General features: G+C 35.6%; 2 protein-coding genes and 1 long non-coding RNA gene across 15 annotated transcripts in view; 1 reads left to right on the forward strand and 2 right to left on the reverse strand.

Moving 5' to 3' along the window:
* The window catches only part of LOC137487940 (serine/threonine-protein kinase pim-2), a 74,529-nt gene extending 72,653 nt beyond the window's left edge, over positions 1-1,876 (reverse strand). For 5 of the 8 annotated variants that reach the window (XR_015511783.1, XR_015511784.1, XR_015511787.1 and 2 more), the window contains exon 1: positions 1,538-1,876. The gene's annotated coding sequence lies outside the window, so the exon portion shown is untranslated. The remainder of the gene's footprint in view (positions 1-1,537) is intronic. The other 3 variants (XR_015511789.1, XR_015511785.1, XR_015511786.1) reach the window with 2 other exon arrangements.
* A 3,353-nt stretch (positions 1,877-5,229) lies between these two features.
* LOC137487942 (serine/threonine-protein kinase pim-2) overlaps positions 5,230-15,048 on the reverse strand; it is a 101,998-nt gene continuing 92,179 nt past the window's right edge. For 4 of the 6 annotated variants that reach the window (XR_015511745.1, XR_015511744.1, XR_015511743.1 and 1 more), the window contains 7 exons: positions 10,639-10,727; positions 10,500-10,541; positions 9,450-9,575; positions 9,272-9,303; positions 8,459-8,714; positions 8,225-8,344; positions 5,230-7,944 (listed from right to left, as the gene is read on the reverse strand). Coding sequence is in view for 1 of the 6 variants with exons in the window: in XM_087287458.1 (XP_087143584.1) it covers positions 7,841-7,944; positions 8,225-8,344; positions 8,459-8,714; positions 9,450-9,575; positions 10,500-10,541; positions 10,639-10,727; positions 11,044-11,131 (825 nt within the window). In the remaining 5 variants the exon portion in view is untranslated. Of the gene's footprint in view, positions 7,945-8,224; positions 8,345-8,458; positions 8,715-9,271; positions 9,304-9,449; positions 9,576-10,499; positions 10,542-10,638; positions 10,728-11,043; positions 11,276-15,048 lie in introns of those variants that run through there. The other 2 variants (XR_015511741.1, XM_087287458.1) reach the window with 2 other exon arrangements.
* Positions 11,302-14,130, forward strand: LOC147833406 (uncharacterized). Its single transcript, XR_015511801.1, has 3 exons — positions 11,302-11,711; positions 11,829-12,034; positions 13,967-14,130. It is a non-coding gene; the product is annotated as an uncharacterized LOC147833406 (long non-coding RNA).

Raw genomic sequence — 15,048 nt, forward strand, 5'->3', positions numbered from 1 at the left:
CTGGGGTGTTCATTAAAATAACCGAGTAAATATATTGAGGGCATTGCTTTTATATTCTCACATTCTTTCAGTGATAACTTGTGAGACGGTCCAAATATTGTTGACTGCGCTATACTGAATATTGGATCTGAAATCACATGTATGTATGACTTGAAAGCAACATTAGCACTGTATTTTAATAGTCATTGGCTGCTAATATGATTTCACTACTTACAATTTGCAAACATTACTTTTCTGTAATCTTATTAAGAAGAATAAATGTCTGAATGTGCAAATATAAAAACCAACTTTACCCCAAATACTAAAAATTGGCCTTCAAAAAAACAAATTTTCAAAGTTCCCAAAATATGCAACTTATATTTCTGTGATATTATTTCAACACACACATAATTTTAGTGTTTTTATAGTGAAGACTAACAATACTGGCATTCAAATATATGACAACTTTAAAAGTTAGATATATTTAAAAAACTAAAAAATATATTAAAGAAATACAAACATACAGTAAGAAATTGAGGTGAAATAGTCTTTTATTGGCACATTCATTCAGTGACAATTTGTGAGACAGTCTAGATATTGTTTACTGCGCTATATTTTAAATACTGGATATGAAATCGCATGCAAGCATGACTTAAAACAACATTAGCACTATTCAATTCACTGTAAATAATGCTATATTTTGATAGTCATTGGCTGCTAATATGATTTCACTATTAAGGACATGTAAATAATACTTTTCTGAAATTATATTAAGCAGAAAGTCTGAATGTGTGAATATAAAACCAACTTTATATCAATAAAAATATGACCTTTACTCCCTGAAAAATATTAATTTTCAAATGGGGCGTACTGTATATGATTATATGAGTTTAAAATGAAAATATGATAAAGAAATATACGATAGAATGAAATATATAATTAAAAATACAAAACAAGGGCCTTCAAAACAATTTAATTTCCAAAATTCCCAAAATATGGAGCTTATATTTCTGTGACATTACTTAAACACACACAGACAGACACACAGTTTTTGCATTTTATATTGAAGACTAAACACTACTGCCCCTCAAATTTGACTTTGAAAGTTAGATATATTTTAATATGTAAAAGTTAAATTAGAACATTAACATTAAGAACATATTTACATTATGTAAGTTATAACAGAAATACACATACAATAAGAACAATAATAGAAACATGTATAATACTCTATTTATTAATATGTATGTGCATTACGAGCACTTTTAGACTGCAGATTGTTAGTTTTATATTAACACATTCAGATTTTCTCCTTAATTTAATTTCAGAAAAGTATTCTTTGCTAATTCTAAATAGAGAAATCCTATTATCAGTCAATGACTATCAAAGTACAACATTGTTCACAGTCAAATAAACAGAGCTAATGTTGTTTTCAAGTCATAAGTTACTTGTATGTGATTTTGACCGAATATTCAAAGTAACGTATCATGGTAAACAACATAGGGAGCGAGTCACAAGTTGGCAATGAACGAATTTGCGGCTATAACACCAACTTTACCTCAATGGAATAGAAATATGGGATGAAAATAAAGGAAGCAGATGCAGATGAAAATGTACGTTTGCGCACAGGTGGAGCAGTTGTAGGTTGTTGTGTTGTTGTTGATTCTGATTCAGAAAAACTGAACGCGACGCACATCAGCAGGAAGGTCGACCAAAACACAAGAAACTGCCCCATAATGTGAAGAATTGTACGCTTTAAACAGCAGAACACTGTTGACTTTATGTCTGGACCCTAAACTCTCCCTTCAACAGATTAAATACTCCCAAAAAATACTCCAAAACTCCGTTTAAAGGAACTAAAGCCGTCAGATGATCGACGCTGACTAAACACGGAAACACAGCAGCGCTGCGCCTTCACAATAAAAGTCCCGCGCGCACGACACTTAAAGGGATAGTTCCTAGCAAGAGAAAACTTTTGTCACCATTTATTTACTGAACATTTATTACCTCTGTTAAACAAAAATATGTATTCTGAATAATGCTAGAAATCGGCAGGAAAAAATACTATGGAAGTCATTGTCTAGCAGTCTGTCTAGCAATGTTTAGCCTAAATGTGTTTAACAGAAAAAAGAAACTCAAACATGTTTTGAAGCAAGTGAAGATTGAGTAAATGACGACAGAATTATCATATCTGGGTGAATATTTCGTTTAAAGTCTGCATTAAATCAAAATGTTCAATGTTTATGTTGCTAGCATATGGCTAGTCTTAAAATAAACAAGTTAATCTGTGCAAATGAATCCACTGAAAAGTTTGTTTTGTGGATCTTTAATCAAAATCTGCCCATCGGCTTCTTTTCTGAAACGGCGATTCTTTTCTGACGACTCTGACTGGCCAGGTTATGTCCGAGTCCAATCAAAACTGGACTCGAGTCCTAGTTCAAGTACCCCAATACAACCAAAACCCCTCTAAAACCAGCCTGGTTGACTAGCTAAAACTAGCCAACCAGCCTAGGCTGGTTTAAGCAGTTTTTTTTCAGTAGCAGTCTTTGTTTTCATGAATGAATTATTTTTGTTCCAGTTTGTGATGTTTTATTCGATTTAAAACCAATTAAATTATTTGCTCCTGTTATAGTTTGAGCCAAAAATATGTCAGATGGGCATAAATATACGCCCTTTATGTTGCAAAGTTTAATTTCCAGATTAAAAAACTAAATTAACCATATAAATGAATGTCTAATGAATGTCAAACGTCAAACTAACTTTATTGCGGTTTACGACCTGGCTAAGCACAAATAAAAAAAAAACATTCATGTTAACCTTATACATAAAATAATGGTGCACCCAAAAATAAAAAATTAACATTCATGTCATTTCAAATCTGGATGATTTTCTTTCAAGTTATTTTTGCAGGATGTCTGTAATGCAATAATATATGTATGTATATATATATTATATATATATATATATAATTTTAGGCTGGATTACTGTAATGCTCTGTTTGCTGGCTGCCCAGCATCCTCTATTAATAAACTTCAGCTAGTACAAAATGCAGCAGCTAGAGTTCTTACCAGGTCTAGAAAATATGATCCCCTATCACCCCAAAGTTATCCTCCTTACCCTGGCTGCCTGTTAAGTTTCATATTGAATTTAAACTATTACTTCTCACCTATAAAGCTCTAAATAATCTAGCTCCTTTTTATCTAAACAACCTTCTGTCTCGCTACAATCCAACTCGCTCTTTAAGATCTCAAAAGTCAGGGCTTCTGGTAGTACCTAGAATAGCAAAGTCGAGTAAAGGAGGTCGAGCCTTCTCCTTTATGGCTCCTAAACTCTGGAATAGCCTTCCTGATAATGTCTGAGGCTCAGACACAATCTCTCAGTTCAAAACTAGATTAAATACCTTTCTGTTTAGCAAAGCATACACTCAGGGCATCACTTAGTAGGTTTCCACACAGGTTTCTGCATCTCGTTTATAAACACTATGAACAGCAGCTACGCTAATTATTCTCTTTATTCTCTATTTCCACCTGGGTATACTCATCCCGAGACCCTTAGACTATGAAGCGCCACTGATTCGATCCAAGACCAGCGACAAGATGATCCCAAGGTTTCCTTAATCCTGGACCAGGCCGTTTCCTGAGCAGCTGCTGTGGTGATCATGGAGGAGTGGAGAGCATGAGACTGATTTCTGCGACGCTCCAGGGACAGACGAGCCTTCGCTGAGGTCCAGCTTCTCCAGAGCCTTGACTGCAGCTCTGCACAAGACGTTTGGCCAGTGGAGAAATGGTTGTGCCCAACTGAGCCACGTTTCTCTTAAGGTTTTTTTTATTCTGACCTTTCCCCAATTGGTGAAGGGTTTTCCCTGCCGCTGTCGCCACTGGCTTGCATGGTTCAGGATCTGTAGAGCTGCGCATCGATGGATTTGCTCTTCAGTGTTTGGACTCTCAGTAATAATTATTAGACCACACTGAACTGAACTTAAACTCTGAAAATTGAACTGACACTGTTTCAAACACTATAATCTTCTATGTGAAGCTGCTTTGACACAATTTAAATTGTAAAAGCGCTAGAGAAATAAAGACGAATTGAGTATATATATATATATATATATATATATATATATATATATATATATATATATATATATATATATATATATATGTTAAATATAGATATTTATTGTCAGCATCAACAACATCTCTTATACAGTAACAAATGCTTTAAATGGGCTTTAATGCATTTATTACTTTTTAAAGGCTGTAATGAACTGAATTGCATGAATGAAAACTTACACTGTTTATTTAACACTGTGCTTTAAAAGTGTGCTTTGACACATTCTTACATAAGTTCATTGTTCAATGCATAGTTAAAATAATACTTAAATATATTAACATCAAATGCTAAATAAATAAATTTTTCTCCGACTCCTGTGTGTAGGCTCAGTAAGTTGACTTTTATAGTGACGAATAATTTTTTACATTGCCTTTAAAGGGAAATAACTGAACATAAACATAGGAGGCTGACAAAAATGGTCGTTTTAGAAGAACATTTCAGATGGCGCTTAGAGGTTTTTGCATCTGAACTCTTCATATATAAAAGTATGGTAATAATACTTTTAATATATTTAAATTAAGTTAACTTTTGGTTAGTATACTTGCAATGTACTTATTTTCACCAGGGGTCTCTTTAACTCAGTGAACACTAGCTGGCTCATTTTACTTATTAGCTTATATTTGAGTGTACTGTGCTGTGTAGATGTAACACTAGCACAAACTGAAGCATAAGTGTGTTTCCATCAGTTTTCCACAAAACTTTTCTGAGTGTTGTTAAAAACTGTTGTGAAATGAAGACATTTCCATTCTAACCATTGTTCTTTGGCTAAAGCTCAACATTTGCTGGTCAGACACTGAAAGAGCCCTGGTGCTAGTTCAGTAGATATTATAGTAGGATTACTCATATCAGTGAACACACTCTTATATTTCACATTATAGTCACACAAATGGCAGGGCAATGTGCTTTAAACATTACATGACGCATCAATATTGTTCTATAAAGGCTAAATTGAGTCTGCAGTCTGTAAAACAGATCTTCTCTGTGTTGTTTTGTGTTGTGTTCACACTTATTGTCAGATCAACACACAGATAAAGTAGTTCAGGCATGTTTTGAGTGCATTACAGTGCCGTATCACTACGCTGAAGGATTTGACTTGTGTTAATGCAAGGAGCCGGTGTGATGAACAAAGAGCAGGAGTCAGAGATACAGTTTATTGAAGACAATAGTTTACAGTTTGATCAGCAGAAAACAGCTTCAACACACTCCATGGGGTTCGCAGGCCGTTCTGCATACAGTCTCAGTTTCACAGAAATGATAGAAGAGCAGCACACATGTGGTCAGTGACCAAATCAGATCATCAGGAATTCATACTTCCATTGTTTTCTGACATGATGCTGTTTTCCGCTTCCACATTTTTTAAAAATTATGAGACAAGTAAAAATATACAATCACAGTACATTAAAAAGAAAATGGAAAGACAAAAAGAAAACATTTTAAAAAAAGAAAACAACAAAAAAAATTAACAGTAGGGGTATATACATCACATATTAAAGAAAAAGATTATATAATTGACACATTTCAGTTGTTTTTAAAGCATTTTTTTGTAAAAGAGTTAGAAATTGTTTTAAAGTAATGCTGCATTTCAGTGAGCAAGATATTAAAAAGGGTTTTTGGTTTGAAAATGTACATTTATGTATATACAATTTTGTTAATAACATAAGAAGATTAAGAAAAAAATATATTTTTTTATGTATAGCATCCGTTTTATTATTAACAAAACATTTTCCCATAGTAAGGAAAAATCTTTATCAACATTCTTAATAAGAAAAAGAAAAATCGTTTCAAAGCAAATTAGAAAAACTGCATTGCCAAAATAAGTGAACTAGGCATTTTTTTTTTGTGTTGCTTACAAAATGAACAATTAATATCAATATCTTTTTTATATCTTAATAAGAGAGTATTGACCGAGTGTGTATGGTGAATAGTTCTAAATGAAACTTCTATTATCTTATTTGTAATTAAGTAGCTATTTGGGATGAGCCATATTTGATTTCTTCAATCAATATCTGAAACAAAAGAATTCCAATAAAATAAAAAAAAGTCACATTTGGAACTGATACAGTTCCATTAGGAAATAACATCAGAACTTTTCAATGCAGATGGATGGGGCAACCATTACTGTTTCCAAAACAGTGAAAAGCCTTGGAGTAACGATTGATGACCAACTAAACTTCTCTGACCACATCTCTAGAACTGCTCGATCTTGCAGATTCGCACTCTACAACATCAGAAAGGTCCGACCCTTCCTATCTGAACATGCAGCTCAACTCCTTGTTCAAGCTCTTGTTCTCTCCAGACTGGACTACTGCAACTCTCTACTAGCCGGGCTTCCAGCTAACTCTATCAAGCCTCTTCAGCTGCTTCAGAACGCAGCAGCACGAGTGGTCTTTAATGAACCTAAAAGAGCACATGTCACTCCGCTGCTCATCCGTTTGCACTGGCTGCCAGTTGCTGCTCGCATCAAATTCAAAGCTCTGATGTTTGCTTACAAAGCGAATTCTAGCTTCGCTCCTTCTTATCTGCTCTCACTTCTGCAGATCTATGTGCCCTCCAGAAACTTGCGTTCTGTGAATAAACGTCGCCTCGTGGTTCCATCCCAAAGAGGGAAGAAATCACTTTCCCGAACTCTCGCGCTCAATCTGCCCAGTTGGTGGAATGAACTCCCTAACTGCATCAGAACAGCAGAGTCACTCGCTGTCTTCAAGAAACCACTAAAAACTCAACTATTTAGTCTGCACTTCTCTTCCTAATCTGCAATTGCCTCTCTGGCTCCACCGCTAACTGTATTACAAAAAAATAAATAAATAATTTACTAATGTTTTGCTTCGTACACTTTACACACCTGAAACTTGCCTAAAGCACTTATTCATTGTTGCTCTTATAGTTGTGTAAATTTCTTTTTTCGTCCTCATGTGTAAGTCTGCTAAATGTAAATGTACTGATTTGTTTGAAGAAGTTGCAGAGAAACTATATTTTCCTACCTTTGTAGTAGAAGCGTCTCAAGGGGGGGAAGTAGAAGGATAGAGAATGCCTTGGACTAACCTAATAACTCCAGATGGTATGGCATCAAATACGACAGCAAATTCTTTAGGGGGGATGGGAGTATTGAATCGATTAAGAAATTTTGTTTATGAAATTGAGATAATTTAGCTGGTATTTTATCAGCATTATAGTTACAGAGTAATAACAATTAAGCCATCCAAATTAAGAAAATATGTAATTTGGAATAAAGTTCCAGATTGATGTTGGATTTTAGAGAATATTTTTTGTCCCATTTAATTTTGACAGTATTATTTAATGTACGGAAATCCAGCATATTAAGACCACCATTCTCAAAGCTCTTCATAACTTCTGCTTCCCACATTCTGCACTTCCTCCCGCAAGTGTCGCAGTCAGAGCTGCATGCAAATGAGGGCCGGCTGAAGCCTCCCCATTGGTCTATTAGCTCTAGATTGACACCTCCTCCCTCCAACCAATCAGGTGAGGAGGAAAGCTGACGTCACTCTAATGGCGGCTTCAACTGGCCCTCATTTACATGCAGCTCTGACTGCAACCCTCGCAGGAATTTGGGAAGCAGAAGCGGAAAACAACAAATGACAAACATCAAACATGGAAGAATGAAACCATTTCCTGCTGCTGAAAGCCTCTGCGTCATGCTGAACCCCTCGTGCTCCAAAATCTCCTCTAAAACAGGTCCTCTTTCAGGGTGGAAAGCATAAACTACACATATCTAGAACAGTCTTTATTTTTATTGGTTTTTTAGCCATGGCTGATCCAGAATCTGCTGCACTGTTTGCAGTCTCTGATCATCATCCCCAAGGGTAATGCAGGTATTCATAAATGCCATGAATTCTGTAACATTTTAAAAGAGAAAGTTAGTTAATGGTGGACACACACACACACAGCTCAATATTGACCTGAATGACTCCTGTTGTGCCCTAATGTTCAGTCTTCATGAAAATATAATATATATTTTCCTAATGTTGGCCTCATTTTAGAAACCGTCACCAAACCTCAAGATAAAGAAAAACATTGTTTTGGGTTTTTCTGCTGGTAAAATGTGGCCAGGGTCAATTCTGACCCATAAGTCAACAGGAGGGATGAACAGTGTCAGTCCCAGTCATCTTCTTACCTTCAGGTATGCTGGAACATTGTTTTTCTATTTCCCGCATGATGCCAAACAGCTGCTTCACTGTGTTTTTAACCGCCTTCTTTGGAGATATCCTTGTGTCTGGTGGGTATTTCTTTGGATCTGTCAGAAAGAGAGGTTTAGTGTTGAGCAAGCAGTTCAGCTAAAGCCCCATTCAACTGAGTCTCAGAGACTAATGAATGTTTTTCGGCTTCCTCCTGAAATAATCTGACTTACCATGACAGATGTGCATCCCACAGCCAAAATCAATTAGCTTGATTTGCAGAGGCCGGTCGATGACGAGGATATTACAATCATGAATATCATGATGACAAATTTTCCGCCTCAAGCACTCCTGCGCTGCTTTGACAATCTGCAGGATAAGCGTACGCGCGACTCTCTCCTCCAGGTGTTGGTGCTTCTGCAGGAAATCCTCCAGTGTTCTGCACGGGCCGAGATACTCCATCACCAACATTATTGTCTTACACACTTTCTGTAAGCAGATGCAATGAGTTAAAATAAAGCACACGACAGCAGTCCTCAGGTCAGTCTTTACTAGGCATGGGCCGGTATTAGATTGTGGCGGTATGATAACCTTGGATCAAAATATCACGGTTTCACGGTATTGTGATTACTGCTCTAATATGTAGTCTTTTTGAATGTCTGGGTAAAAGACAAACTTGTTCCCCTCTGAAAACAATATATTTTATTTTGTAATAGATTTATAATATTTTTTTGGCAGTAAACATGTCAGGCTAAATAATTCAAAAGATTAATTGACTTCTGCGGCCCTCATTTGTTTCAAAAACACTGATTTCTTTACTATTTAAAACAGCATTTTTGGATATTTATTCAGCTGGAGATACCGTTGTCCTAAAAAAACTGTAAATAATATATCTCACACAACGGTATTACAGAAAATTTGGCAGTTTTAAAACCTCGACTTTTCCATACCTTAAAAACAGTTATTGGCCCATGCCTAGTCTTTACACTGGCTTCCAGTTACATTCAGGATAGATTTTAAAGTAGAAATGAGTTTATTTTGCTTACCGCACCGGCATATCATTAACCCACAAGCTTTTCTGAAAACAAGACAAAGTTATTTACATGTCCAGAAATGCTTCTTGATTTAGGAATTTGAATTTACAAAATTAAAACGACAATAAGAAACGAGACAAACCCTCCTGCAGCGCATTGTGCATGAAATGTGCTGTATAAATACACTTACTCCTCTTGGCAATTTCTCCACTTTAACTAAAAACCATTCCTGGAGCTTGATGAGCAGCGGGCTGGGGGGATCTCTCACAATTGTCATCATGGCCACTTCGATTGGTATGGGTAACGGATATCCAGGCTGAAGATAAAGTGCACATTAGCTGCATATCAACAACATGTAATCCTGTTTTTCAATATAACTGTAAAAGAAAATCTGTAAATCAGCAGCTTTCCGTATTTTGTGATTCATGTTTTTTTTCTGTGTGTTTATTTATGCTTTTGAAATGCATTATGGGAGCTTGATGTTTATTATCTGCACTGGTTTTGTCAATTGTGATGTAAAAATCTGGTAATTCGGCTTCAGACGGTATTAGATTTTAATGTGATGAATTGCGGAAGCTTTGATTTTATCAAGATATTAAGCTGAGCTGTGAAACAGATTACTTTATCAGGTATGATTACAACAATACCTAGTGTATTGCTTATTAAATACATGTAAAAAAAGATTATAAAGTACAATAATAGGTAACACTATAATAAAGTATAAACTAAACTACTTTAGATAAATTAACTGATGTTAACGAGAGGACTTTACTGCACAGAGTTAACGAACCAAAGACAAACAGTCTCTGAATTCCCAAAGTCGTAGCCCAGATTAACATGAGAAAAGCATCATGTTTGAAAATAAATGGCTTAATAAGGGTTCAACATGTTGCAGAATAAAATAATCTTAAAAGACACTCTAAAAGTGTAAATAATAATTATTCATTATTGTGCATGTTCATTATTATGATATACTGAATTATTGAATATTGGCATGTGACTACTTTTTTCTGTTATATGTATATAAAGTCACTGTTAAACTGCAGAGTTAAATTTTCAGCATCAAAACTCGGCAGAGCACATATTAATTCCCATCATAACCATAAATAAACAGAAAACAGCAGTGAATCACAAAATGATCAGTAGATATTTGTATAACCACAGCCGCAGACAGACTCATCTATTAAATGTATTTTGTGATGCTTCAAATATGAATCACGCATGATGTTTTCAGACTTACCACATTGCTGTCAACTTCTGAAGTAGTCGACTTGATGATAAACTGTGGATGAAAAGTAGAATTAAACATGAGTGAGCAATCAAACATGATTTCTCTAAAGTTGATGTCCTCTAAACTGGACTAGGGTGAACAGACTTACCTGTTTGCCGTCCATTTTTCTGATACCACGATAGACATTGCCGTAGCAGCCAGCTCCAATATTTTCTTTCAGGTCATATTTTGCTTCCACTGAAAGATAAAAACAGCATGTTCATTTGAGACAGCTTCTAGTTATGCCTGAACAGACAGTATAAAAATAAAGCCATTTAACCCGTAACAGCCAACAACATAAACAAAGCCAATTTGCCCCGAATTAAGTTTTTTGAAACTTTTTTTAATTCAAAAGCCTTTTCCCAAAATATGTCAAAATAGTTTGTCACTAAAAAAATCACTCCATTTGCTGAAACTGAGAGAAAGTTGAGGCCAAATGACCCCAGTGTGTATGAAACAGCAACACAAGGGTTAAACAACATCAATCAAACATTAAAAATACATTCAAATGTACCAGAACCAGGAGAAGGCCCTATCCTCTGTCTACATGGCGGTCTTCTTTGTCCGGAAGGACCGGGAACATGTAACATACTTTTTTCCATTTATTAGCAGTAAATAACGCTCTCTAGGGTGTATAAATGAGTTTACTGCAGTTAATTATCTGAGTTTTCGCCTTGTCTGAGTATCAAATGAAAAGTTCCTCAATACACGTCTGTTCTGTCAGGCGTCTGGTGGATTCTGACACTCGCGGTGCAGAGCGCGTTCGATTTATGACGTAGCGTAGGGCCAGACCAAAGATGGGATGGGGGTCCTGTAGGTACAGGTGTTCGCGTTTATTCTTCAGGGTGTAAAAGGTGAAGTGGCATATTAACCTACTGTTTAGGGCTCGTGATAACATTATAAAATACGCGTGGACCTTATACAACTCTTTTGCCATCTCTGCATGGGGAAAAGAGGGAAGAATAAAGTTAATCACGCAAGGCCTGGCATGATTGATGTTTGACGGGTCCAACACGGCTGATTAATTTGAGGACTCTGCATCGGCCTTTAGCTCTGCACTGAATTTACAATGTAATACGGAATCACGATGCGTTGACTCTTGTCCAGAAGTCTGCTGCTAAGAAATCGAGAGCTCCGGAGTCTAATGTTAGTTGTCATGGAAACGAGGATGTCTTGGCGGCAGTACGTGAAGTTGCTAACCTATGGAATAAAATTTCTGTTATAATTATAAAATTCACGCATCTGCAATTATGAAACCGCAAAGGAAAACGGAACATAACTTGTGACGTTACTTTACAGACACGAAATAGTTTCACCACGGACACGAAGAGTACGAATCAAACAGCGACAGTCCACTGTCAAAATACATCACCGCGGTCACAGGCATTAATAAACGAGCCAGAGTCATCGATCACAACAGTGCGCTTGCGTGATGAGATCCTGAATCCTGACTGAAGGAAGCCCCCCGAACAAAATGTCTGGGCAGCTCCCACACACCGTCTCAGGTAAGACTTTTGTTAATCCCTCTTTGAGAACTGTCCTCCATGAGCTGTAATAAAGGTTGAGACTCAATGAGGTCCATTTTCGCTGTGTTTCTTAGACATTTTACAGAATCAAAATTAAGATCGGGCCGAGGATAGCAAGCTAAGTTAGCATAACGTAAGTGAACTTGACAGGCAGCGAGCGCAGAACTTCTCAGTGAATCACTTAACGGTGTTTAACTATAACATGGCATCTGTTGATTAAGTGTTTTTGAAAGCCAGATAGACTATTGATCTATTATAAAGAAGATATCAGCAAAAGGCAAGTTAAATATTTGAGGGTTTTTGCTTATTTTTATGACACTGAATCAAATCCATCAATTGTTTAAAAAACTTGAGATCTACGTTAATTTATCTTATTATCACCGAATGAGTGGGAAAATATATTGAATAATGTAATAAAGTCTGTGCAGATTAGCAATTGGTTAAATAAGTGACCCGGACCCATGGGCGTAAATCATGAGGGGCAGTCATTTAAACACTCGTATTTCATCTGAAAGCTGAATAAATAAGCTCCTCATTGATTTATGAGAGAAGATTATATGTTCAGATATACGTTTTTATATTATCTTTAAGTTAGCAATCCACATTACTAAGCAGAAATGACGTTTTTATATATTTATAGCAATTTACAAAGTCTTTATGAAGAGAATTCTTATCTAAAGTAGAGTAACCTAACTTAAATAATTTGAGCAAATAGCCAAAAAAGTATATTTTGTCTCATATAGTGACTATTCCCTCAAATCTACCTGCTCAACATAAGACTCGTTTCTTAGTATTAGAAAAATGCCCAATATCTATCTGTCTGTCTGTTTTTAATTAGCTCAGATTATGTCCTGCTTACAAGCACTTGAATCTATGAAAACTGATCATACTAAGATTTTTAGCATAATAGAAAAAGTGGACCTTTTAAAGACTAAAGACTTTGATATTATTTTCTGCTGGATACCAGGCTGGTCATATGGGATGAGTTGGAAATGAGCGTGCAGATAAAGCATGATAAAGGAAGATAGAAGTTGGAGATAACAGAACGTAAACTTCCTGTGTCTGATGTTAAACCTGTTTTAAATCTGTATGTTAATGAGAAATGGCAGATGGAATGGGATGAATGTAGGAAAAACACATGGTATGAAGTGAATCCATTAATTAATGAAAGGAATAATTACCATTTTGAAAATAGACATGACCAGGTTGTTCATACAAGATGTAGCATCAGACACTCATGGCTTACACTCGCATATTTATGAAAAGCGGAAGAAATACCTATTGGTGACTTGTGTAAAAATATTTTACCGATAAAACATTTTAATATGTTTAAAATATTTCCCGAATAAAAACTTCTCTCACATTGTGTTTTTAAATGATATTGGAGAATGTTTTTATTCTGGAAATATTTGAAGTGAGCTGTTTGAAAAGGTGTTTTACAATATTTATCTTTAATCTAACTAAAAGATTGTATATGACTGTTTTCAGTGTTGTTGCTTGCTACTTGTATGTTTTTTGTTGTTATTTTAAAATGTATGTTTGCTAAGATTGTTTACTAACTGCAATGAGCGTCATCATGCTAACTGATATGATATGATTATAAATTGTATATTTAGTACATGTTTTTTGCCATGAATATAGCCAATGCTGCTGATATGGCATTAAAACCTAAATAAAATCTGTCCATCCATCCATCCATCCATCGTTCTGTCTATCTATCTATCTATCTATCTATCTATCTATCTATCTATCTATCTATCTATCTATCTATCTATCTATCTATCTGTCTGTCTGTCTGTCTGTCTGTCTGTCTGTCTGTCTGTCTGTCTGTCTGTCTGTCTACCCTCTTTAACCATTGTCAATCATAATTCTGCATGACTTACAGCTTAATTTTATGTTAATGTTTATCAGGTTCCATTTGGAGAAATAATATCTGCTGCTCAAAGCCTGGTGTCGAGGCTCACCAACACCCTAAGATCACCAGAGAACACAAACCAACTAAGAGAGATTAGTTCAACACAGAGAGAGAGGACAACATCAAGTTTCCAGAGCCAGTCAGTTCAGCAAGAAATGAGGTGTGAGATTCAGTGGATGACTGTGTGTGTAGAAGAATCTAATGTGTTTTTTTCTCTAATACAAATTGTTCCTACACTAATGAGAAAATATTTGTAGGTCATTTCCTGGGTTTTTCCGAGAGGAGCGTAGAGGGAAAAGCTGTTTTGCACCATATAAGGGGCAATGTAAAAGCTTATTAATGTATTTTTACCTGCTGGACAAACAGCATGAAAAAACACCAAAAGGAGAGGCAGAAGTACATCTCACTATGGCTGGACTTGGAAGACAGCAGTTAAATGTGCAAGAAAATTTCCCCCATTCAGAGGTATGATTAAAGTTCCATGCCCTGTTATTTTGTATTTCTGTATTTGTTCCAAAATTATAATGTATTAATTAGGGATGCTCATTTCGGTTAATTTTGCTAACCGACAACCGTCGCTCATTAATCGGTTATTAACGGTTAACTGGTCAGATTACAATTAATTTTATATTAAACAAATTGACGTGTCTATTTTGTGTCTGACACATTAAATAATGCATTTTAAAATACTAATTTATTTTTATATGCTAGCACAGTGGTTCTCAAACTGTGGTACGTGTACCACTAGTGGTACGCAGGCTTCTTTCTAGTGGTACGCGGATGAATCAAATATGTAATATGTACATGCTTCATATATTTAAAGAAATTATCAAAAATGATTTATATACGAATATGATGACATAAAGCCTATATTTATGAGGTCTAGGCAACATTTACAGGTGCTAACAAACCAGGAGTTATTTCTTTTTTAAACTGTACAGAGCTTAAGCTGCTTTACTAGACCTAATACGCTACTGTATTTCAAAACTGCTCATTATGGTGGTACTTGCAAAGACAATTTTTTTCCGAGGTGGTACTTGATGAAAAATGTTTGAGAACCACTGTGCTAGCATATTAA

Source organism: Danio rerio, chromosome 16 (assembly GCF_052040795.2).
Source record: "Danio rerio strain M-AB ecotype USA chromosome 16, GRCz13ab, whole genome shotgun sequence".
Lineage (NCBI taxonomy): Eukaryota > Metazoa > Chordata > Actinopteri > Cypriniformes > Danionidae > Danio > Danio rerio.